The sequence below is a fragment of the Galeopterus variegatus genome, unplaced genomic scaffold (assembly GCF_000696425.1).
Source record: "Galeopterus variegatus unplaced genomic scaffold, G_variegatus-3.0.2 Scaffold7423, whole genome shotgun sequence".
In the NCBI taxonomy this organism is placed as follows: domain Eukaryota; kingdom Metazoa; phylum Chordata; class Mammalia; order Dermoptera; family Cynocephalidae; genus Galeopterus; species Galeopterus variegatus.
The window spans coordinates 1-27,127 of record NW_007733534.1 but is presented as its reverse complement, the minus strand read 5'-3'; the positions used below and the strand labels follow the sequence as shown (position 1 = coordinate 27,127).

The following is a 27,127-nucleotide window of genomic DNA, read 5'->3' as shown; positions in this document are numbered from 1 at the left end:
TAATGTAAATGTTCTGAGCACATTTAAGGTAGGCTAGACTAAGTTATGATTTTTCAGTAGGTTAGCTGTATTAAACGCATTTTTGACTTACAGTATTTTCCATTTACAATGGATTTATTGGGACGTAAACCCACTGTAAGTCAAGGGACATCTATATAGTATAAGTCTCTTAAATAAAATCCTAAGAGTGATGATCTAGTTTTCACTTTCCTGCTCCATCGTTTCACCATACCATCCAGAAACAGTCAGTCATCAAAATCTGTAAACTCTACCTCTTTCTTATCTGTTATACAAGCGGTCTTCAGAAAGTTCATGGAATGAGTCATATTATCTTTTAATTCTATTTTTCCATGAACTTTTTGAAGTACCCTCATTATGTGAGTTCGAATATACTCCTAATGCCCAGGTTTAAGCACTCAGCATCCCTCTACTAGTCTCTTTTGTTTGTTTCCCAAAAAGCCTTCCTAATTTTTCTGTTTCATTTTAAAAAATTATTTATTTTAATTAATTTATTTATCATTATGATTTTTTTTTTTACATTCTAAGATGTGTGGAGCAGTTGCGGGGGAGAGGGAGAGGGGAAAGGGGAGGGGAATAGAGTGGGAGGAGGAGGAAGGAGGGAGGGGAATGCATGGTCAAGGCCCATGGCACCCCCCTCATTCCAACAGGGGAGCCCAGGGAGCTTCTAGCAGCGACTTGGTCATGGCTGGGATGGATGCAGACTTTGGAGAGGCATGGCTGAGGCCCTTGGCCCCCCACTCCCCCAGCTCAGGGGCTGGGTGCACTTCCGGTGGCATCTCTGTGGTTGTCACTGGGCTGGATGTGGACATTGGGGGTGTGTGGCTAAGGCCCTTGGCCCTCCCCTCTCCCAGGCTTGGGATCCTGGAGGGCTTTTAGGGTTTTATAGGTGTTCATTGGTGGTGTTAGACCTTTACTGTTAATATCAGAACTTTGTCTCTGATCTGTGTGGTTTGTTTTTTCCTTCAGTTCTGTGTTGGGTTATTTGCTATTCCCACCACTTAAACTCTGAACTAGAACTAGTTTGTTGTCCTTTGCTTACTTCTAAAATGGGGGATCTTCTTAAGGGAACCACACTTGAGCCCTGTGTTTGAGCTAAATTGCTGCTTTCCTGCTGATTCCCAGGGGAAGGCTTCATGTGCAGCTCACATTTTAATTGTTCACCTTATAAGCACTTCTGGGTCTTGTGAGGGTTGTGTGGAAACTCTGGTCTGGGCTTGAGTCTTTTCAGCAAACTGTACCCCCTGCAGTTCTATATTCCTGACCAGTCTCCTCTGAGTGGTCTTGTGCTGATTGAAGGGCAGATCAGCTGTCCATGCTGTACTCCAGTGTTCCCCTGGTGGGCCAGTCTCCCCCATTGCCCTCACTCCAGACACTTCCTATGGGATGGGCCATGTGCTGGTTGCTTGCGATGACTCATCAGCCTTTGAGTGGCTCCTTTTTTCAGTTGTCTGTGGCCCCTTGCTTCTATGTGGGTCCATGGGAACCCTGTTAGTGGTTTTGCTGGCGTGGGGGTCACCAAGGCCCTTCTCTCTTCTGCAGCCTCCAAGCAACTTCATATGAAGGGCACAGTAGTGGTTTTTGCCAGCTCTTGCCTTGTGTGCTCACCAGGGCCAGCCTTGAAGTGGTCAGGGCTCAAAACAGTTGGAGCAGTCCTTTTTTTCTCTTATTGTGGCTTCTCCTGCCTTCCTGAACTCCATACTTCTCTACTCCTCTTCTCCTGAACTCTAGCCTCTATTTCATTTTTGAAAAAGCAAATAATGCCCCCTTTCTCATAGTCTTTTCAATTCCCATTACCCAAGGTGCAGTCTAGTGTTCATGGTGTACAAGGCCCTTTATGATCTACTTCATGCCTATCTGTCCAGTTTCATTTTCTTCTATCCTCCCATTTCTGTTTTCTCCTTTATTCCTCAGAAGTATTGAGCTATTTCTTTCTAGGATACACTAGACATTGTCATTCTTCCCTTTGCATACCTGTTCCTCCCTCTTTGATCACATTGTCTTCTTGAAAGCAACTTACCTATATGTTTTATTAAGTACCTTAAAGTTATACATGCGCTTTGATCCAGTGATTCCATCTTGGAAAACATATTTTAAGGAAATACTCTGAAATAAAATAATAATTAATACCAAAATATCCATATTAGTATTTATAATAGAAAAAGCTATTTTAAAAAGGGTATGGAGAAGACAGGTAAATAAACACTAATTATGTGATCTTAATTGGATACCAAATTGGCAAACGTGGCAATGTGAATGTAAAAATAATGCCAAACTGGAAAAATATATACCATTAGATAGTATGCACACATACTGTATATATGGTTGAATGATCAGAGAATATAAAAACATGGATAGCTTAATGTTCACTATGTTTTTTGCTTCCATAAATTTGCTGAAGTTAATAATAAAAATGGGAGCAATTGTTAGTACTTTGGAAGTTTGCTCTTTGCTCTTAAAATTTCTGAAACAATGAATATTGGCATATAAGGACTACGTACTAAATTTTTTAAAAATTCTTTTATTTTTATTTAAAGAAATCTTCTCAAATATTCATATCTTTCTATTTTACAATGAAAAGGACACATTTTAAGGTACTCTGTGACATTTACAATCCTGCTGTTCTATATATGTTACTGTTTATTCATTGCCCTTGTTCTTTGTGTCTTTTTTTGTCTTTCTCTTTTTTCTGCCTTTCCTTGTTTCAAGTGAGCATTCTATATAAATCTATTTTTTCTCCTCTTTTGGCATATCAATTATACTTGTTAAAAAAACTCTTCTTAGATTGCTGAAAAACTCTTCTTATTGCAAACTGATTGCCCTTCAGTTTGCAATAAACGTGTACAAATAATCCCAGTCCAGTTACAAACAGCACAATAACACTTCATGAGTAATACTTTATAAAAGAGTATGATTTTTCCCCACAATCCCTTATAACATTGGTATCATTTGTTTCATTATCCATGAGCTATAATCACTAAATGCATTGTTGGTATTCTTTTAAACACACTTGTCTGTTAAATCAGTTAAGACAAAAGATTTTATTTCACCTTCGTTTATTCCTTCTCTAATGTTTTTCCTTTTTTAACGTAGATTCGAGTTTTTCACTTATATCATTTCCCTTCTTTGTGATTTTTTTTTTTAACATTTCTTGCAAGGCAGGTTGTACCAGCAACACATTTCCTCAATTTTTGTTTGTCTGAGAAAATATTTCTCCTTCACTTTTTCTTGTAGTGTGCCTGTCATACTTTTTAAAATAAGTTTTATTGTATATAATTAACGTTTATAACATGTTGTTATGGGATACACATAGATAAGTAAAATGGTTACCGTAGTGAAACAACTGTGCCTGTCATACTTTTTAAAATAAGTTTTATTGTATATAATTAAGGTTTATAACATGTTGTTATGGGATACACATAGATAAGTAAAATGGTTACCGTAGTGAAACAAATTAATATATCATTTCGTAGTTACTTTCCTGTGTGTGACAAGAGAATCTAAAATCTACTTATTTAACAAAAATCCCTAATACAATAAAATTGTATTAACTGTAGTCCTTATATTGTATGTTAATCCCCTAGACTTTTTATCCTACATTTCTGCTAATTCATATCCTTAAATCTACATCTCTTCATTTTCTTCCCCCTTTTCAGCCCCCGGTAACCCCGGTTATATTCTTTTTATTTGATTTATTATTATTTTTTTTAAGATTCTACATATGAGTGAGATTATGCAATAATTTTCTTCTGTGTCTGGCTTATTTCACCTAGCATAATGTCTTGTAGGTCCATCCACGTTGTGGCAAATGGCAGGATTTCTTTCTTTTTTAAGGCTGAATAATGTTTCATTATATATTTATGTGTGTATATATGAGGGGCCTTCAAAAAATTCATGAAAAGATTTGTATTATCTTTTAATTCCAGTTTTCCATGAACTTTTTGAAGTACCTTGTGATAGAGTTTGGATGTGTTATCCCTGCCAAAACTCATGTGGAAATCTGATCCCCAGTGTGGTGGTGTTTGGGAGCTGTTTGAGTCATGGGGATGGATCCCATAATGAATGTATTAATCTTCTCCCTGGGGGAGGGGGCCTGAGTGAGATCTTGCTCTATTAGTTCCCACGAGAGCTAGTTGTTTATAAGACCCTGGCACGTCCTCTCTTTCTTGCTTCCTCTCACCATGTGATCTGCTTGTACCTGCTGCTTTCCACCATAAGTAGAAGCAGCTTGAGGCCCATGACAGATGCAGCCATCCCAGAATCGTAAGCCAAATAAACCGCTGTTCTTTAGAAATTGCCCAGTCTCAGGTGTTTTGTTATAGCAACACAAAATGGACTAATACACCTTGTATATATTTGTGTCACATTTTCTTAATGGTTTGTCTATCAATGGACATTTGGGTTGTTTCCATATCTTGGCTGTTTTGAATAATGCTGCAATGATCATAAGAGTACGGTTATCTTTATGAGGTGATGATTTTGTTTCTTTAGGGTGTATAGCCAGAAGAGGTATTGCTGGTTTATATGGTAGTTCTGCTTTTAATTTCTTGAATATTTATTTGCTTGCTGGTATCTCCTAAGTCCCATAGGCTGTCTTCATCCTTTTTCATTCTTTGTTGTTGTTTTTTTTTCCCCTCTGACTGAGTTATTTCAAAAGACCTGTCTTCATGTTCACAGTTTCTTTCTTCTGCTTTATCTATTCTGCTATTGAAGCCTCAGTTGTATTTTTTTTATTTTATTCATTGAATTCTTTAGCTCCAAGATTTCTATTTGGTTCTTTATGATAGCTATCTCTTTGTTGAATTCTTCATTCAGATTATGAATTGTTTTCCTAATTTCATTGAATTGTATATTACTGAGTTTCATTAAGATCATTATTTTGAATATCTTTGCATGCAGTTCATAAATTTCTGTTTCTTTGGGGTCAGTTACTGGAGAATTATTGTGTTCTTTAGGTAGTGTCATATTTCCTCACTTTTTCATGTTTCTTGTGTCCTTGCATTGATGTCTACATATCTGGTGGAACAGTCACCTTTCCGAAATTTATAGAGTGGCTTTTATAGGGAAAGACTTTCACCTTGTTATGGAATGGACACAGCAAGGAAGCTCCAGACACTCAGGGGTTTGGAAAGTTAGAAAGTTTATTATGCTAGCGGGACCCAGGTGAACTCAGGTTCTGAAATCCTGGGACCCTACCCTGGATCTTAAAAGGCTTTTTATAGGCAGGTTAGGCAGGCTCTTTAAGTTTTGGTTTCTCTAAATTCACATGACTTGAGCAGGCAGCTGATTATTAACTGGATTGACTTCTGGGGGCCCTGGTAGATAAGCACAGTTAGCCACAGAGGCACTGCATAAGCACAAAATAATTTTTAATCTTGAGTTTTTCCAACAACCTAACAGATCAGTCCTAGGGTATTGCTTGGGCATGGTGCATTGGCTCTGGTTCCAAGTGAACTGGTAAACTCTATGTAGCTTTTTCAGCTGTTCTCAATGTCAGCAATGATTGTGGGTGCCCCAGTGGCCTAGGCTGCTGGAATTTGTGGGCTATGGTGGTAGCATAGGTTGTCAGGGTTCTTGGTGGCAAGGGCTTTAGGGATCCTCCTGTTTTTGTGTTTCCCACAGTGGGGAGTCTTAGCTAAGGGTATCCTTCTGGGTGTTGGGTCTGACATGGTTAATGGGAAGCCACAGCTGTGCTGTGTTGCAGGTCACAGATGCTCATAGTGGCCATGGAGCTGGAGTCCTAGGTTCAGTGTCTTGCTGAATAACTGTGACACCTGAGCTACGGATGCAGATTCACTCTCTAAGGCATGGGTGGAGGCTGATCTCCCACAAAGCCAGGGACTGTGACTTTCCAGTTGCTTGGGTCCAAGGGGCAGAGATGTAGCTGTGATTCTGATCCTGGAATTCAGGGCACAGCACTGGCATGGATCCAGAGAATACGGGGTATTCCAGAGGTTTGGGCATGGGGAGCAGGGCACAACTGCAATTTAGGTCCCAGAACCAACAGGGCACACTGTTAACTCAGATGCCAGGAGAGGAGGTACCATGTAGTGTTGACCCTGGACGCTGGGGTTACCAGACACAGCTGTGGCCCCAGCTTGGCAAGGCCAGGTGAAGCAACAACAAGGACCCTAGAATGGCAGTGTGCAGTAGTGGCTTGGGCTTTGCGGGGCAGGAGCAGTACATCAATGACTTCATTCCCCAGGGAGGCAGGGTGCCTCAGCAGCCCACACTCCAGAGAGCTAGTCCATAAGTCTATATCTAGGGGAGGCAGGGAACTATAGCTGTTTGGCCCAGAGGGGAGAGCAGCATGGCTCAGGTAAGGCTGTAAGCCCCTGGGGGACAGGGTGCCACATTAGCTCAGGCAATTGGGGGCATTGCTGCTTTGCTGGGCTCGCCCTCATTCCCTGGAGGGCAGGGTACAACATTGACTAGGGAACTGGGGGTGTGGGTGCTCTGCTGGGCCTAGGCTCCAAGTAGCTGGGAGGCAGAGTACAATGGCACCAGGGATGGGGGAGATGAAATGCCTTACAGGTAGCTTGTCCCCATGGGGTAGGGAGCTGCAGCATCTTGGCTGAAGAATGACACACTGACTTGTTCTGCAAGCATGGTGCAGTGATGGCAGAGCCTCAGGCATGGAGGATACAGTATCTACTGCCCACCCCCCCAGCAGGACACACTCTAGCAGCTCTGGCTCCAGTTTCAAGATGATGCAGTGCAGTAACAGCTTGCCCCCACAGTGGTGGGACACAATGTGAGCTCCTTCTCTGGAATAGTGCAGCCGTGTGAATTTCAGGCAGCTCCCTAAGCTGGGCTCAGAGCCTGTGAGGACTGCATTATTCTACAGTAGCAAAGACTGAGGTTGTCCACAGTAGTGATGGAGGCCTCCAGGGCCTCTTATTTACCTTTTCCTCACATGGAGAGGTAACTAGAACTAGAGCTCCTAGTTCTGAGCTGATCCCCACTGGGGGAATGGGGTAGTGGAGGCAAGCTGTTTTCTTCTCTCCTCTATGCTGCCATCCTGAGTCTCTGTGCTCCACAGAATTTCCTTCAGTCCCTTGCTATACTCTTGCACTCTCTTTTTGTCACTGTGGTCAAAATGCAGTTGTGTATTTGTTGTTTGGTCCTTTTTTGTTGAGCGAACAAGCACTAGGTACCTCTAGTAGGCCATCTTGCCGATGTCTCCTTCACTTTTGAGAGATAATTTTGCTGGATACAGAATTCTAGATTGGTGTTTTTTCCCCTCTAACACTTTAAATTTTTCAATTTATTTTCTTCTTCCTTGTATGTTTTATGAAAAGAAGTCTGATATAATTGTTATCCTCCTTCTCCATGTAGAAGGCTATAGTGGGATAGAATTAGGTATTTTGATTCCCCCAAGTCAGTCAGTTTCTTTTAAAATAATTTCCCTTGAGGGCAGGTGTTTTAGTTTGCTAGGACTACCTTAACAAAACACCATAAACTGAGGGGCTTAAACAACAGAAAATTATTGTCTCACATTCCTGGAGGCTGGAAGTATGAAATCAAGTTGTTTACTGGGTTAGTTCCTTCTGAGGGCTATGAGGGAGATCTGTTCCATGCCTGTCCCCTAGCTTCTGGTGGATTGTTCGCAGTCTTTGGCATTTCCTGACTTGTAGAAACATCACACCAATCTCAATCTTCATTTTTTTTCACATGGTGTTCTCCCTCTGTGTGTATGTATCCAAATTTTCCCTTCTCATAAGGATACTGGTTATATTGGATTAAGGTCCCACCTTACTCCACTGTGACCTCATCCTAACTTAACTAATTATATCTGCAAAGACTACTTCCAAATAAGGTCACATTCTGAAATACTGGGGGTTAGTACTTCAACATATGAATGGGAGGGGCTATAATTCAGCCCATCACAGCATGCCTTGTTAAGAACAAAATGCTCTGGGTATATTTCAAAATGGCTACTTCTCCCTTCCACCTGCTGAAAACACAAGATTTTTCTCTGATCTTCACAGAACCTGATAGACCTCCTGGAGGCAAACTAACAAAAGTGTGGGGACCCTCTCCCAAGACTGGCCCCCCTGGAATTTCTAACTCTCAAGCTTGTCCACAGCAAATCTCTGCCAATTTGTCAAGTACAGTTTTAAGTTTCCCTACCCCAATACTGGGAGGCACAGTATCTGCTCCTGAGCTTCTGCTTTAGTGAACTGTGATTCTCTGTATCAGTTTGTCTGTCTCTCTCTAATTTGGGGGGCAGTAGTTTGCTTTTGCCCTCAGTTCGTGAATGGATCTAAAAAGAGTCGATTTTCAGTTTGTTCAGCTTTTTTCTTGTGAGGGAGGGAGTGATGACTTCCAAGCTACTTACTTGCTAGACCAAAAACCAGAAGTCTGTGTTCTATGTATGTTCAGAATTTTATGTGGATATCATAATAGATTTATAATAAAATCTATTTATAGTAAAATTATCGCTGAGCATTATTTCTAAAACCATTTATGGAAACTTTAATTTTATGTAATTTTATTATCTATTCATTTATTTATTTTATCTTATTTTTAAATTTATTTTTTATTATTATGAATATTCATGAGATACAAATTACCAGACATTGTTTTTATACCCCATGTCCCCACCCATTGAAACTGTTTAATTTTTAAAATGTCTGTATAGTAGGATTACAGAACTGCCTGTCTTCTATTTCTTCCATTTCCATCTATGACTTGAGGGAGAGAATGGGATTGAGCAGAGAAATCAAGTAGACAGGATTTAGACTAAGCTGAAATGGCCCTAAATTGTCAGAACAAGGAACTGAGGGAGATTGTGAAATCCTGTTCCTGAGAGATATGGAAGAATAATCTAGACTAGCTTGTTTGTGTAGTTTTTAGAGTGAGGGAGAAGAACTAGACCAGCATTTTTTTGTTCTAGTGCAATACTTATTTTCTTTGTCAAATATTAGGAAGTCAGAATATGAATTTTAGAATCATTTTAATGCAAGTTTTTCAAAAGTGATATGTATTTTTATGCTTCCACAGAAATGGTCCAATGTATAAGGTTATGATTTAAAATAATTTTTACAACCTGAGTGAGAGTGGATATATTCTCCAACCTGAATTTTGGGGTATGTGGGTGTGTGTGTATGTCACAACACCCACATACGCTTTCTTTTAAAATAGACAAAAAAAATGTATAAGGTTATGATTTAAAATAATTTTTACAACCTGAGTGAGAGTGGATATATTCTCCAACCTGAATTTTGGGGCATGTGGGTGTGTGTGTATGTCACAACACCCACATACGCTTTCTTTTAAAATAGACAAAAAAAGCATGTGTGCTTTGTGAAATTCTCACTTTTAATATATATTTAAATGTTTATATCCTCATAGCCAATGCTGTTATTAAAATAGAGATTCCCGAAAGAGTAGATAAGGTTTAGGTCTAAAATACACAATTTTGACAGCCATTAAAGTTAGTAGTGGGTATATAGCAAAGCATGTAGTTAATAGAAGACTAACGGAAATAGCTTTGCAAAATGGAAATAACAAATTATACTTATGTGCAAAACTGATAACCAACAATAAGAAAAAAATGTAAACTCATTAATGCTACAGCTTATTTATTAAAGATTTGATTATATTGATGTTGCCCGATCATATCCCATCAGACACATTATTTCCCTCACAAACGAATGCATCAAAATCTCTTCATTTGGGTGATTTGCTTGATTTGATACATATTTAAAACTTCAGTTCTTGTGAATGATTTTGTCAGTAAGTGCTCTGGAAAGAATTAAGTACTGTGATTCATTGGTAGATTCTTATGTCTAATAAGAATCTGCTCCATAATCTTGCATTTATAAAACATAGTAACAGAAGTCTGATGTAGATAAAATATTAACAACACCCACAATTTGGCATAGACATTTGGAAAGTACTGTGTCTTACCTGAATGTGGAGAAACATTGGTTAACATTCCCATTCTCTTTTACCTAGTAGTGTTCTCTTGAGCCCCAAACTTGGTCCCTCCGATAAGAGATAGGAAAAACCAAACTGCTGTGGTCACCAACAAAGCAATTCTCCAGTGGGCACCACCTGGTTGTCTACAGTTTAACTCAGTTTTGACACTATCTACCTGGAGTTAGTGTCGCATCCCATAGGTTGAGGGCTGAGTCCCACAGGACTGCCCCCTACTTCAGATGCCAATCACAAGTCCCAAGTTGTGTCTTGTGCTTCTGACTGACTAGCTATACATTGTGGTTCCCTCAGCCCCCTTCTTGGGTTTGCTAGAGTAGCTCACACAATTCAGAGAAGCACCTTACTTATGTTTTCTGGTTTATTATAAAGGATATTACAAAAGGATACAGATGAGCAGGCAGATGGAAGAGATATATAGGCCAAGGTTTGTGGAAAGGGGTGCAGAGCTTCTGTGCCCTCTTCGGATGCACTGCTCTCCAAAAACTCCATGTGTTGAGCTATCCAGAAGCTCTCCAAACCCTGTCCTTTTGGGTTTTTTGGAGACCTCATTAGATAGGCATGATTGATTAATCATTGACTATTGGTGATCAACTCAACCTTCAGCTCCTCTCCCCTCTCTGGAGGTCAAAGGGTGGGAATGAAAGTTCCAACCCTGTAATCACAAGGTTGGCTCCCCTGGCAATGAGCCCCTCATTCAGAGGCTATCTGGGAGCCCCAGTCATCTCATTGGCATACAAAAAGATGCTTATCACTTTGGAAATTCCAAGGGTTTTAGGAGCTGTGTATTAGGAACTAGGGGCAGAGACCATTTCCCTGGATTTATCATTTGCATCTTCTAACTTCTCTATGTAGAGCTTTTGGACAGGATTTACTTCTAGCTTTCTCTGACGTTATAGCCCTGGTCCCTGTAATTTTCACTCTTCTATGTTTCCCTCTGTTTGAAGGCAGTCTAGTGCACTATTTCCAGGCAGTTCAGTTCAATTCTGTTTACATTTACCAAGACTGTGCTAGTGCTGGGGAAACAATGATAAATGCAACATGGTCTTTGCTCTCATTGAGTTTATAGTGTAGTTGGGAACACAGACACTTAGATAATTTTCAAGTTATATGATAAGAACTAAGGTGGTGGTGGTATACATAGGGAATAGCCAGTCACTTAACAAAGTTGTATAATAAAGGCAGTTGTGAGTTACTAAAATAAAAAAAAATTGACAACTTGATCCTTGGAATTTACAGCCAATTTGAAGAGATACTGAATTAGCCCATCAGCAAGTACTGAAAGCCCCAAGCAGCAGAACTTATTTAGTTTGTAACTCAGCCTCTAGTCAGGACTAAGTATCACAAAGCTCATAAGTTAGCAAAGATGTCCTTTGTCTACATTTAATTCTTCTTTCTGTAACTCAAGCATCTTATTAGTAAAAATAAGAGTGCTACTTACCATCTTTTATACAATAATTATAAAATTCAAGTTGTTCTCTCTGGAATCCATAGACTCTCACCCTGTGGCTACTAGTGCACTGAACATGGTCATAGGTGTGTTTAGAGTCTGGTCCTCTTAGCTTTGGGGGCAACCAGAGTCGCCCATGAACAATTTATTTCACTCGGGTGGGCCATACAAATATTGCCATTTTTGTGTGCCATGATATGAGAAAAGCTGGAAACTGCTGCTTTAGACTGTCTACCTTAACCTTTCTTCAGAAGTCTCATCTCCCAAGCAATCATGTTTGTATCTTATTAACTCTATTCCAGTTCTTTATATATGGAGCTTTAGTGAGGAATTCTGAAGAGAAAATAGGACTCTCAGAAGGAACTGACTTCTTTTGAAGCTAGAGAGATGATTTAGCTCTCCTGTGAGCAACAGTTGATTTTGTGAATAGTTCCTTTTGGCCACCGGTAGTTGAGTGCCCAGCATCATGAAACTAATATTCTACTTCAAAAGCTTCAGTTTAGGTAGTATGAGTAGCAGGCTTTGTTAGTAGCTGGCATACAAAGGAAATGAACCCCAAAATATTGTGTATCTTACTATTCATCACTTTTTTTGTTGTTTTAACTGCAACCAAAAAAATTAGCCCTCACTACATGCAAGACACTGGTTGAGTTCAAAAATTCATTAGTGAGAAGATACATGGTGTCTACCCTCACAGAATTTATAGTCTTTTGGAGAAGATAGATAATTAAAGAATTACAATGTGGTGTGATCGGTGCTATGAGGGAAGTATACTAGAGAAAGTTGCTGAACCTAGAAGATGGTTTATTATATATAGTTACTTATGGATCAAATTGTTTCTTTTGGAGCAAAGTATAACTTTTGGTGTGATTTAGGAGTGTCTCAACTGAATAACATTTCCTTAATTATTCAATGTAAACTGAGAAACATTACAACTTAGAATGCCTGTGATGTAAAGTACAGTTCACCTGAATAACCTAAGTAACGTTAAGACTTGTAATTCACATTTTTACCTGACCAGAAGGTAGTTCTGTTTTTAACATAATATACTTTTTATCTGTAGCCTTTAATTGTAGATGTAATTAAATAATGCTACAATTTAGTATTCTCTTGCCTTTTGTGTTTTCAGGGAAGGTATTCATGTAAATCAAGAATTGCTGCAAATATCTCCCTGTATTACAGAGCAGTTCATTGAGCTGTTGTGTCAGTTCAACCCAAACCAAGTTATAGAGACACTGCAAGTCCTTGAGTGCTACCGCCTAGAAGAAACTATTCAGGTACGACCAACAATGTAGAAAAGACAAAAATAAACTTGTCCTAAACATTCCCTATTTGACAGATGAGCAAAGGGAAACTCATATAAGAAGTCACTTGCATAAGTTTATAGCTAGTAAGTGGTAGCAACTGAGATTGAACACAGATAGTCTGACTCCATAGTGAATGCTCTTAATTGCTATGATAAACTGCTTCTCTATTTATTCTGTTTAAAGTCAGAAACAGTAGATGCCCATCATTGTTATTAATCGAACTTTATAGAAATTGTATCCAACACAATAAACCTAGGAAAAGGAACACAGTAGAAATATTGAAAGGAAAAGACCACATTCTTGTTTGTAGACTGATGATTAAATAGTCCTGTTGTGCCATAAAACTTAAGCTAAATTGCAAACCACTAGCTTTAGCACACTCATTGCCTTGATTACCTTCCCTTGTTTTCTCCTGTTTCCAAATGAAAATGTATACACACACATATTGTAGTCTACTGTAAGAAGCTAGTGTGTTCCCCATTTAAAATTTATTTTTTAAGCTGCTATTGTATCTCTTTTCCTTTGCTATCAGCATTCTTGAAACAGTAAACTATTTTATGCATCCACGTCCTGAACTGCCCACAAACTTTAAAAAATCTTTAATTCTGAAATATACCAAATACATAGAAATGTGTTGAATGTCAAATACATACGTAATACCCACCAACTCAATTTTATAGTTATTAACATTTTGCCATACTGGCTTCAGATCATTGTTGTCTTGTTTTTGGTTTGTTTTAAAAATAAAGCACTCTTTATCTCTTCTCTGTGTCCCCTGAAGACATCACCAGTTTGAGCTGGTGTTTATCCTTACAATCCCTGTTTTTAATTTTTCCTATATATTTATATACTTATAAAATACATGATACAGTTTTATGTTTTTTAAATGTGTATTAATGATATCATACAGTACATATCCTATTGCAAATTACTTTTTTTACTAAATGTTTTTTTTTTAATTAATCAATATTTATACATGTAGATCTACTTTATTGATTTTAATGGTCGTAAATAATATGCCAGTTTGTTTATTTCCCTGTTGATAGACATTTAGGTTGTTTCCAATCTTTTGCTATTATAAACAATGCTATAGTATACATCCTGGTATAGTACCTATCTTCTTATGTGCTTATGTGAAGTTTTTCTAAGAAATACACCTGGAATTGGAATTGTTTAGACAATAAAGTAGCATAATTCTACTAACATTGCCAACTTAATTTCTTAAGTGTTTGTGTTCTTATCAGCAGTTTGATATTTGTTATTTTCCACATCCTTGCCGATTCCTAATATTTTTAGACTTCTTAATTTTTGTCAGTGTGATGGGTATCATTGATTACTCATGACAGTGAACATCTTTCCATATGTTTAATGATCCTTCAGATTTTCTTTTCTCTGAATTATCTATTTGTATTATTTGCCCCTTTTTTCATTGAGTTTTTGCCCTTCTCTTATTGAATTCTAGAAGTTTTTTCTAATTTCTGGATCGCTAATCCTTTGCTGATTTTGTGTTGGAGATGCCTTCTTTTGATCTATTATGGCACATCTTTTAAGTTGGTTTTTATGACTTCTATTTTAATTTATCAGTCTTTTCTTTTAAGGCGTATGTGTATGTGTATATTATTTCTTTTCCTATTTTGATGGTATAAAGGTATTCTCTTATGAGTTTTATAGTTTAGCTTCTTACATTTAGGCTTTTAATCCATCAGGAATTTAGTTTTGCAGGCTGATCAAGAAAGAGAGGGATTTATATCATTTTTTTGACATGATGGCTAATGGTCCATGCGGCATCTTATTATCCTTTCCTCACTGATTTTCAATGCCATACACTATATACCAAAAACCTAAATGTATGTGGATCTGTTTGTGGGTTCTGTTCTGTTCTTTCAGTTATTTTTCTTTCCCTATACCTGTACCACATGTTTTAATTAATGTGACTTTATAATAGATTTATTATTTGGAAAAAGAGACCTCCTTTCTCATTCTTTTTCTTTAAAATGCTTTGTCTACTTTTGTCCTCTTACTATTCCACATAAAATTAGGGATCACATTGTCAAGTTCCTTTACGAAAAAAAAAAAACTTCTGGAATTTTGATTTAAAAAATACATTGGGTTTATTATAGATTAAGTCAAGGAGAATTGACATATCTGTGGTATTGATTCTTTACATTCAAGAATATGGTTGCCTTGTAAAAATGCCTTTTATGCTCTTTGGTAGTTTTATAACTTTTATGTAAGTTTCTTGCACATATTTTCTTAAATTTGTTCCTAGATATTTTATAGTTTTTGTTAACATTGTACAAAGAAATTTTTTGAAGTGACATTTTTTTTAATTGATTGCTGCTGCTATAGGAAATTTTTTGAAGTGACATTTTTTTTTATTGATTGCTGCTGCTGTATTAGAATGTTACTAATTCTTCCCCATGAACTTTTTAAATTATTATTTTATTAGCATATTCATTATACAAATCATACTTATTCTTTATGCCCCTTATCCAATCTCTCCCTATTCTACTCCCTCTCCCCCCTCTAATAACCATAGATTTGTTCCCTCCTTCTGATAGATTGTTTCCCTGTTTCTCTGTTGATTTGTTGCCTAGATGATTTGTCTAGTACTGAGAGAGATGTGTTTAGGTCCCCCACTATTATCATATAACAGATGCTTCTTCTATTACTCTGGAGTGTGCTTTGTGGAGACAGAGGATCTCTCTCTCTCTCTCTTTTTTTTTGGTGTCTGCTGGTAACTCTTTTTGTGTCAATGCAGTTGAGTGTCTGGCATGCCATCTGCACAGTGGCTGTGACTACTGCTATGGCAACTAGTTGCTTTTGTGGCAGACGTGGCAACTGCAGTGGCTATGGTGGGCTACCCACGTGGAAACTGTGTTTTTGGTGTGCTTTTTACCTGGTTGCAGCTGGGTTTGGCTTACCCTGGCTCCATGTCTCAGGACCCGGGTGGGGTCCCAGGGTGGCAGGGGCAGTTATTAATTTTTGAACATTGTTTTGTTTCTAGCAACCAAGCTGAATTCTTTTTTAGTTCAAATAGTTTCTAGATTTTTTGTGACAATAATTTTTTCTAAGAATAATGGCAGTTTTGTTTTTTTCATTTCAATTTTATAATTTTTTTCTTTCTCTTATGAAATGTATAGGATCTCTAGCGTATTGTTGAATAGAAGCAGTGATAGTGTGCTCTCTGGTGGTATTCTTGATTTAAAAGGGAATATATCTAATATTTTACTTTACTTTTTATTTATTATTATTATTTTTTATCTTTTTTTAAAAGATGACCAGTATGGGGATCTTAACCCTTGACTTGGTGTTGTCAGCACCACGCTCTGCCAAGTGAGCCACGGGCCAGCCCTAATATTTTACTTTAAATATGGTATTTATTGTAGGATTTTGATAGATAACTTACATTAAGTTAAGAAAATTCTGTTCCCAGTTTGGGTAAGAGTGTTTTGTTTTGTTTTTTATCTTTGTCATGAATGGGTGCTACATTTTACCAAATGCTTTTCCTGTATTTATTGAGAAGATCACGTTTTTCTCCTTTGATTCATTAACCTGTTAATGTATTATTTGTGCCTCTGTTTTTTTCTTACTTCTAAGAAAGTTTGTTTTTGTTTTTTTTACTTTGTTAATCTTTGCAGAGAACCTGCACTGGAGTTTGTTAAACCTCTCTGTTGTTTCTCTATTGTTTGTTTTGTCATTTTCTGTACTTTTTTCTTTTTTTTAATCTTCTTTGCTTAACTGGTATTTCTTTTTTTACTAATTAGAAATTTTTAGTTTATTAATTTTTATTAAGATCTCACAAGTTGATTTTTTTTGTCATTTTTGTATTTGTATTTTAATTGTCATTTTGTTCTAAATATTTTGGGTATAATTACACTTGAATAATTTTTAGTTCATATTGTTACTGTTTATATATATGTGTTATCTTTTCTCTGGGGGATATATCTCATTCAGGTGTGTAACAATTTTTTTTAAATAAATAAGTGAAAAAATGAATGAATTTATTCTAATGAGAACTGCCAGATGAGCCAGTATAAGATTAGAAAATCAAATATTTGCAACTTATGTGGGAAAGTAGCATACTACTAAAGTATGAATTCGTTATTTATCACGTGGGTTCTTTTTTAAAATCCTCAATGAGATCTTCCTACTCCACAAATAAGATTTGTGGGCAAAAATATTTATCTTCTCTTTTTTCCTAGATTACTCAAAAGTATCAGCTTCATGAAGTTACTGCTTACCTGTTGGAAAAGAAAGGAGATATTCACGGTGCCTTCTTAATAATGCTGCAGGTAACATTTTACTACATTTGTTTTGTCATATTTCCATCTATCTCTCTATCCATCTTAATTTTTTATGTTTCAATGTAAGTTGTAGACAACCCTGAATATTTTTATTATGCATATCATTGACTAGAATTTAATATATTTCTTTGTGGTCCTTTTTTTTAAAAGGTAAAATCTACATATAACAAAAAAACACATCTTAAATGTACCATTTGATGAGTTTTTGAAAAATGCATACACAGTGTAACCCAAGTCTCTAACAATATAGAGATCATTACCTTGACTCCAGCAAGTTCTCTCACTCTAGTTCCCAGTCAGTGCTCACTGCCGTCTTTCCACCCTCCTACCCACCGCCAGAGAAAACTGTACTTCTGGGATTTTTTTTTCACCATCCAGTAGGTCCTCTTTTTTGTAATTCTTCTTTCACTCAGCATAATGTTTTTGGGATTTGTCTCTGTTATTGCATGTATCAGTAGTTCATTCCTTTTATTGCTGAGTAGTCTGTAATTGTGCCAGTATACCACAGATTGTTTATCCATTCTCCTGTTGATGGACACCTGGGCTATTTCTAGTTTTTGGCTATGATGAATAATGCTGCAATGATCATTCTTGTACAAGTCTTTTTGTACACAAATTATTTCATTTCCCTTGAGTAAATACCAAGGAGCAGAATTGCTGGGTCATAGAACAGTTTTATAAGAAATTGTTAGCGTCTGTCTGAAGTGGTTGTACCATTTTACACTCCCACAAACAATGTGTAAGAGTTCTGGTTTTCTCCTCATTTCTCACCAGTACTTGTTGTTCTATCACTTTTTTTAAAAAAAATCTTCTTTCCATTAAAAAAAATTGTTAAAAATATATAGCATAAAATTTATCATTTTAACCATTTTTAAGTGTACAGTTGGCCCTCTGTATCCATGTCTTCTTCATCCAGGATTCAACTGAGTGTTTGACAAAAATAAAAATAAAAATTAACAATATATCAATAAAAAATAATATAAATTAAAAAATACAGTATGACACTGTTTACATAACATTTACAATGTAATGGGTATTATAAGTAATCTAGCGATGATTTAAAGTATACAGGAGGACATCCATAGGTTATATGCAAATAGTATGCCGTTTTATATGAGGGACTTGAGTGTCCATGGATTTTGGTATCCAAGGGGGATCCTGGAACCAATCCCCCTCAGATACTGAGGGACAACTGTACAGTTCAGTGGCATTAAGTATAGTTACATTGTTGTGCAACCATGACCACCCTCCATCTCCAGAACATTTTCAACATTCCAGCCTGAAACTCTGGACCCATTAAAAAATTATTCCACATTCTCTGTCTTTCCCACCCCTGTCCCTGGCAACCACCATTCTGCTTTCTGATTCTATGATTGGCTAATATAGGTACCTCACATAACTGGAATCATACAGTATTTGTCCTTTTTTAAAAAAATTAATTTTTAAAAATTCATCATTATACAATGTAGTTGATTTTTGTGGCCCTTTACTAATTTCTCCCTTTCCCACCCCGGGCAACATCAGTTCGGTTCTCTTCTCTTAACAAGTTCAAGGAATTACTGTGATTGTTGTGCTTTTTTTTTTTTCCCATTTATTTGTTTGTTTATTTATTTTTATTAGCTCCCACGTGTAAGTGAGACCATGCGGTATTTCTTTCTGTGCTTGGCTAATTTCTCTTAACATAATTTTCTCTAAGTTCATCCATGTTGCTTCAAATGGCAGTATTTCATTCTTTTTTATAGCAGAGTAGTATTCCATTGTAAAAATATAGCACATTTTCCTTATCCACTCATCCGATAGTGGGCATTTAGGCTGGTTCCAATTCTTGGCTATTGTAAATAGCGCTGCATAAACTTGGGATTATAGGTATCCCTTCAAATGATGATTTCCATTCCTTTGGGTATATACCCAGCAGTGGGAGAGCTGGGTCATGTGGGAGTTGTATCTGAAGTTGAGGAACCTCCAAACCATTTTCCATAATGGCTACACCATTTTACAGTACCACCAACAGTGTAGGAGGGTTCCCCTTTCTCTGCATCTTCATCAGCATTTGTTATTCTCAGTCTTTTTAACATTAGCTAGCCTTTTTGTCCTTTTGTATCTGGCTTATTTCACTTAGCATCATGTCTTTAAGGTTCTTCCATGTTATAGCACATGTCAGAATTTCCTTCCTTTTTAAGGCGGAATAATATTTATTATATGTATATTCTGAAAGGAATAAAATTCAGCACCAGTTAAAGGATGAGACACAAACACAAGGCAGCTCGCCGGAGGTTTTTTATTCAGCGGGCACGTCTGCTTTTATAGGGTTAGAAGAGAGCTGCTAGGTTTGCTGAGGACAAAGGGCGTTCAGGGATTGGATGGATTGCGTTGCTAAGGGGCCGGGCGCAGGGAGTCCGGGCTGATTGGCATGCGATTCGCGCCGGCGGGAAGGTATTGTGGCGCCGGTGGGAAGGAGAAGGCGGAAGAGAAGGGTAGCCAGTGCCATGATGGGGCGCGGCCAAAAGGGTTCTCATACGACCTAATATATACTGTATTTTGTTTACCCATTCATCCTTCAGTGGACAGTTGGGTTGCTTCCACCTTTGTCTATTGTGAGTGCACAAATATCTTTTCGAGTCTCTGCTTTCAGTTCTTGGCATATACCCGGAAGTGGGGTTGCTGGATCAAATAGTAATTCTATTTCTAAATTTTTAAGGAACTGCCATACTGTTTTTCATAGCAGCTATGCCATTTAACTTCCCCACCAGCAATACACAAAGATTCCAATTTCTCCACATCCTCACTAACACTTATTTTAAACTTTTTTTTTTATAGTAGCCATCCTGATGGGTGTGAAATGGTATATCAGTTTTTAAAAATATTGTCATCTAGATAGGAATATAGATGTTCTATTTATATCAAAAAATGCTTCATATTGGCTTCTGTCTAGCCATATGATTCTAAAACAGGCCAGGAAGAATACCCCACAGAGGCTTTGTGTAGGCTCTTAATCTCTTTTAATCTGTAAATAACCCTTATACATCTTTTTTTTTCCCTTGCAATTTATTTGTTGAAGATACCATGAACCGTTTTAAGGAATAAGTAGAAATACTCCTGGCATGGATGGGAGAAGGAAAAGCAGGAGACCCTCCTAGGGAATAAGGCCATCATTTGCAAGGGATTGGGAATACAAAGGAGCATGAACTGCTAGAAGAGTGCCAGCAGCTTTACTAGGCTCAGTCGTACAATGTATAGCGAGGTCAGGCTAGAAACGAAGGCTAGGTCCAGATTTGACAGTTTTTGAATGACACACTGAAGAATTATGATTGATCCTCTTGTCACATGGCTCAACTAAAAGGTTTTCAAGCAAGGAACTGACATGATGTTGTTTGTTTCATAAAGACTGCTATTGATCATGGTATGAAGTGAATGAGAGGGAGTAGTTGATGATTTTAGCTTATAAGATTATTTAGTTTATAAGGGACCTCAAGAAAAGGAGCAAATTTGGGGTAGAAGGTGTATATTGGCGGTGGCTTCAATGTACATTAAGAAGCCTTTGGAATGTCAGTTAAGGGTGTGTGAGGATCTGGATTTCAGTAGAGCAGTGGACACTGCAACCACATATTTAGGCAATATCACACCTATAGCTGTGCCCTATCCTGTGGGGATGAATTTGTCATGTTCTTTTTATTCCCACCCAACCTACCTCTTTTTCTCAGAACCAGTGTGAATTTTATTCCCTATCCAAAGCACAGATAAATTCTAATCCTCATGACTGTGCCTAAAGAATATCAGTGATGAGTATGTGGTGGTGTAATAGAAGAGGAGGTGGGACAGAGTAAGTGATACTTGATCTTTTGAGTCCCTTCCCATGCTGATAGCTATGCTTTCTATATATGTAAGTATTCAGTTCTGAATGACAGAGAGAGACCATTCTTAATCACCTTGTTGTTTCTTGGGGTTTTACCTTTAAAACATATTAATTCAAATATTTGGTGGATAGAAATATGAAGTGTTTCTTTTACCTCCTGTATTCTTTTTACCTCCTAGAGATTACAAAGCAAACTTCAAGAGATAACACGTCAAGGTGAAAGTAAGTTCTTGAGTGTAATTTATAATTTTTTTCCTCTGTGTACCCCATGTTTTAAAAGAAGTTTTTTAATAAACTGCATTTACTAAATAGTACTTACATTGGTCCATCTGCATAATTGCTATTTATCCACTTTAACATAAATCCAAATTTTAGCTAGTTATTGAGGGTTCGTAACAGGAAATCATGTAAACTATTGTGGCTGTGTAATGCTAATTGTCAGTGGAGTTAAATGTACAAAAAATTAGGTACCGTTCACTGCTGTTGATTATCTTTTTGGTTATATTTCTGTACTTATGTTTTGGTTATGTGTAAATGAGGTACATAACTAACATCCTAAAAATTACTGTAATGTGCTGAACAGCAGCAAATCAGGGCTTCTAACCATAAGTAACAGCCAATGTTTCTATACTGAATTTATACAATTTTAGCCTAAAGTAGTAAAACTTGAATGTTTTGTCACAGATAGTTATAAAATTTCTGTCATGTTCCTTGACATTTAAAAAAGTTATTTTTTTTTTAATTGTGGTAAAATATACATAATGTAAAATTGACCATGTTAACCATTTTTAAGTGTACAGTTGAGTGGTATTAAGTATATTTTCATTGTCATACATCACGAGCATCCATCTCCAAAGTTTTTCATCTCCCCAAACAGAAAATCTGTACCCATTAAGCAACAACTCTCCATTTCCCCTTTCCCCCAGTCCCTGACAACCACCATTCTACTTTCTGTCATTCTGTTTTCTCTTTCCACAATTCTTTGTCTGAATTTGATTAAGTACCTCATGTGAGTGAAATCTAAAGTGCTTGTCCTTTTGTGACTGGCTTATTTCACTTAGCATAAGGTTCATAAATGTTGTAGCGCATGTCAGCATTTCCCTCCTATTTAAAGCTGAATAATATTCCATTGTCTGTATATACAACATTTTGTTTATCTATTCATTCTCTGATGGATTCTTGGGTTGCTTCCACATTTTGGCTATTGCAAATAAGCCTCCTATGAATATGGGTGTACAATATCTCTTCAAGATCCTGCTCTGAATTCTTCTGGGTATATGCCCCAGAAGTGGGACTGCTTGTCTCAAGTAGTAATTTTATTTTTAATTTGTTGACAAACTGCCAGCTGCCATACTCTTGTCAATAGTGGCTACATCATTTTACATTCCCACCAACAATGCACAAGGGTTCCATTTTTTTCCTTGCCAGCAATTCTTTTCTTTTTTTTGATAGTAACCATCCTAATGGGTGTGAGGTGGTAGCTCATTGTGGTTTTGATTTGCATTTCTCTAATGATTTGTGATATCAAGCATCTTTTCATGTGCTTTTTGGCAATTTGTTTATCTTCTTTGGAGAAATGTCTATTCAGGTTCTTTACTCATTTTTTAATCAGGTTGTTTGATTTCATATTCCGTGATATTTTCAAAATAAACTTTCCGAAGATCAGGAAATTTCTTGATAGGTGATTTTTAGATTATCCTACCTCAAAACACAGTTCTTGGACCCCTTGGTCCACACCTAATACACCTTTACCCTATAATCCTTGGTAGATTATTTATCTATACACAGGTACTTCAAAAAGTTCATGGAAAATACAATTAAAAGATAATATGAATCTTTCCATGAATTTTTTGAAGTACCCTGATATTTTTTGATGGTTAAGTCCTAGACAATAGGGTCTGTGTTGTACCTTGATCATCTGGTATTATATTAAATCTTTTTGGAAGCTTAGTAATCATTTGATTGTCTTTTCGAATTCATAGTCCAGCTAGACAATTTTTTTTTGGACTGTCAGTATATGTTCGATCAGTTTGGTTATGTCAGGCTTGTGGCATTTTGTGACATTTTTCTTTTTAAATTTGGTGTTATAAGAATAATTTTTGCAGACAATACATGGAAGACTGAGGGAAAAATAAGAGTATTTCCTTAAAATCACTGCAATGATTTGCCTGTGGTATTTCTAGAAAGCCAGTTTTTTGAATTCCAGTGATGATAAGTTTTCCAATAATAGTCTCATGTCTGCCATCTACTTTCAGATTCAGTTTTGACAGAATGCTTAAGAATTTTGGAGGATTTGCTAATTGCAAGACATTATGTTTAATTCCTATGGTTATACACAGATGACTAAAACACAGCCACCCTTCCCCTAAAGAACTACAGTCTCATGAAAGAGACAGATATGTAAATAAAAACTTTGAATGCAACTAGAGTGGAGTGTTATAAAAGATACAATAACAAAAGGAGTGTGGAAAATTAGGGGACTGTTTATAACCCATTAATCAGGGAGAGTTTTGTAGTGGACGTGACCTTTGAAGTAAGACTGGAACGGTGAATAGGAGTTTGATAGACAACAGCAGGGAAATGACCTCCTAGGCTGAGGACTATGTGAGCATGGAAGTGCCTCGCTAGTAACCTCAGAGAGTATGAAATAATCTGGTGACATAGGTGAGATGAGCCTGAATCTTTACTCTGTTTAAGGGTCAGAGGCTTCCTCACACTCTATTTTTAAGAATTGAGAATCTTTGATGGTTTTTATGGAGGGGAGTGATCTGTTTGAACGCACGTTTAAGAAAACCCTAGTGACAGTATAAAAGTGAATGAGATAAGCAAGATTTGGAAGTCAAAAGTTCAATTTAAGGCTGTTTTTATAGCACAGATGAGGTGATGAAGAGCTTCACCAGAGTAAAAGTAGTGGGCATATGAGAATACAGAGGAGAATTAACAAAATTAACTATTTACTTGAATGTGTAGTGTGAAGGAGAGGAAAGCATCAATGATGAAGATTTATAAACTGGTTTGTCACCTCACCCCCAGGGTGACAGAGATGCAAAGGACTACTCAAAGTCCATTTCTTCTGACTACTGAGAGGCCCTGAAGGGGTTAATTCCCAGGAACCCTCAAGAGAGAAGCATTCCTTGGGAAATAACCCCGAACTAGGGTTTTCTCTCAGTATTTATTCTCCAGGCAAGAAAGTTACAGAAAAGGAACATAGGTGGTTACAAAAGGAACAGTAAGATAATTGTCATGGCAACAATCATTAGGTTTAGCTATACTAATGACATCTGCCCTTAGAGCCAGCAATTTTGCTGTGTTACAATTCTTTATCTAACCCAGCGAAAGTTTTCTGTCTTTCCCAACCTTAACATTTCTATGTGCAATTCTAAAAAGTTAGGCCCTGTAAAATACATGTGCTTTATTAATGTTAATACCCTCCACACTGGTTGACTTAAAGATGATTGTTTTATTAACTTAGTTTGGAAATGTAGGGAAAGGAACAGGTTTGAAATGAGAAAAATAAGTTGGATTTTGCACATATCAAGTTCAAAATGCTTGCCAGAACATCCATGTGGAGATAGATGTCCTAGGTTCATTAGAAAATTTAATCTGCAGATTATGAATGTAATAAAGTCTGGAGATGTATATTTTAAAGTTATTAGGAAAGACACGAGAGTTGAAACTAAAAGAGTGGCTGAAATCATTGAAAAATGAGAAGAGAAAAGGGCCTAAAATAGTATCGTGGGGAAATACCTACATCTAAGAAATAGGCAGAGGAAAAGATGTAGAGCAAGAAAGATGAAGAGTAATCTCTCTCATAACTAATCCACAAACAGATGATTGGGGATTTTTCATAGCTAAAGCATATTGAAATGCTAAGTATGATGTGCTTTATATGTACTGTGAATATTAAACATTTAAATGGAAAACTCCTATTGCACAGAATTGTCTGGTTTTTAATCTCCCAAACCTTGGTATCAGGTCTTATGGATGATTAGATGATAGAAAACTAAGGCTACACAAAGAAGAAAAAGAATTTGATTTTTCACAGAAACTCTGAGATTATTGGTAATATATCCTTAGGTGATGTTTGTACTTTTTCTGAATCTAGATACCAAAGAGGATCCCTCATTAAAGGATATTGAAGATACCATGGTAGAAACAATTGCTCTTTGCCAGAGAAATTCACATAATTTGAACCAGCAGCAACGAGAGGTAAGAGAATGACTATTAGACATTTTAAATCCTGTTCTGGTTAGAGACTAGGAATTAATTGTTTCCACTGTTCTTTTAGCCACCTGAGTTTAATTCAACTGGATTTTAATCACTTTTTAGTGTTCCCAGGAGTATAAGACTCCTGAAGATATTATGAGGAGCATGTGGCCTCTTTGTTCTCACAAAAGGCTTTATATTCTTGGATTTGGCTGTGCTGCAAAACTTAAGGTGCATGAGTACTAGATGTTGCTGTTGTCCTTGGACTGAGATTTTGTATATTTTATGTGGTGGTACTATGGATATGTCGTCATTTATCATCTCTTCTATTCCCTGTGGATGAAAGTGAGCACAAAGAACTGGAGGATAGCCCTCAAGGGAGTCAGAGAAAGCTGAAAAAAGGACAAAGGAGGCTATTACACAGTAGTTCCCAACCTTGGTTGCACATTAGAATCACCTGGAGAGCTTTGAAAAATCCCGTTGCTCAGGCTGTATCAACATCACTTAAATTAAAATATCGGGGGCTAGGAGCCAGTTATCAGTACGTTTTAAAGATTCCTACTGAATTCCAATGGCAGCCAAGGTTGGAATCAGTGCTATAACAGATCTCAGACTGTATAAAGGAGGAAAACAAAACTGAAGGAAGTATAGTTGAGTGTGGTGCAAGTGAGAGTTATAGCAATGAAGGCAGAAGCTAAGGGAATGAAATGTGATTTGACAGCCAAATTCTGCAGTAGTTTAAAGAAGTAAAACTATATTATCATATGCCTTAACTTCTCTCTACCTGCCTCTTAGGACTCAGGACTCAAGCCTCTGGCTTGACACTGCCTGGTCTTTTTCTGCTGCCCTGGTTTTTCAAATAGGAAGCAGGGTTAATTTTTCATATATGTTTAAGCCATACATGTTACAATGAAAATAATAAATCTTGGTATGCTTTCTGTTCTTATGAGATGGGTAAATTTCTCCTTTAAGTTTTTGTCAAGGATTTTTCGAGGTCATAAATTATGAAAACTCTTTAGAATATAAATTGTGTGTAACAAACAGTCACATATGGATAAGATTTTTTCTTTATTAAAAGACGCTTTTTTGTGTAATGATATATACTCACCATTTAAAAAAATCATGTAGTACAGAAAGTTACACAGAAGGATTTCTTTTTAAATTACAGTATGTTCATTCTATCACCCCGAAATAACCATCATTATCATTTGGTGAACATCATTCCCAATATTTTTTTGTCTGCCTAGATTGATATAGTTTTAGAAAGATTAGATCAAATAATGCTTGCTTTTAAAAATATAGTATTCAGTCTTCTGTAGGAAGCTCATGTAGAACTGAGGAATTTCTAAGTTTTGGATAAATATAAATGTTTCTTCACTATATTAACTCTTTTTTTGTTTTTTGTTTGTCTTTTGTTTTGGGGGGTTTTTTTTGGCAGCTGACCAGTATGGAGAACTGAACCCTTGACCTTGCCGTTACAAGGCCACACTCTTACAAACTGAGCCAACTGGCCACCCAAATATTATCACTTTATAAATCTCTTTAAAGTTAAAATATCTGAATCACTTTAATAGATTGAAATTATTATGCTTGTATGTTTATAATTACATTTCAGTTTTTGTGATATCTGTGACACTTTGCCAATAAGGAAATTCACATGGGTTCGTACTTGCTTCCCAACCTCCCCTCCACATTCCTTCTAATTTTATTAGTTATGTTCTCTTACCTCTTTAAAGTTTATAATACTTAACATTCTTTTCTGTATCCATAATTCCCATAGTTGTTTAATCTTTATTTAAATGGATTATGGACTTACTACCAGTCCCTTGGCCAGGATTTTTCCATTCCTAAGTTTTTATTTTTATTCATTTTTTGGTTAGCTGGCTGTATTTGGAGGTGGTTTTATTTTGATAAATCACAAAAGGGTAGAATTCTTAAAGCTGTGTTTATACATATTTAACATTAAGCTTTTTTTTTTTTTTAATTTTTATTTTGTCAATATACAATGTAGTTAGTTATTATGTCCCATCACCAAAGCCTCCCT

The 27,127-nt window shown here is 36.8% G+C and overlaps 1 protein-coding gene across 1 annotated transcript in view; it reads left to right on the top strand.

Annotated features, from left to right (window-relative positions):
• The window catches only part of LOC103607438 (vacuolar protein sorting-associated protein 8 homolog), a gene marked incomplete at its 3' end in the record, with an annotated part of 93,216 nt that extends 68,130 nt beyond the window's left edge, over positions 1–25,086 (top strand). The window contains exons 16-19 of the mRNA XM_008591947.1: positions 12,540–12,687; positions 16,923–17,012; positions 21,057–21,099; positions 24,983–25,086. Of these exons, the coding sequence (XP_008590169.1) occupies positions 12,540–12,687; positions 16,923–17,012; positions 21,057–21,099; positions 24,983–25,086 (385 nt within the window). The remainder of the gene's footprint in view (positions 1–12,539; positions 12,688–16,922; positions 17,013–21,056; positions 21,100–24,982) is intronic.
• Positions 25,087–27,127: the final 2,041 nt, after the last annotated feature.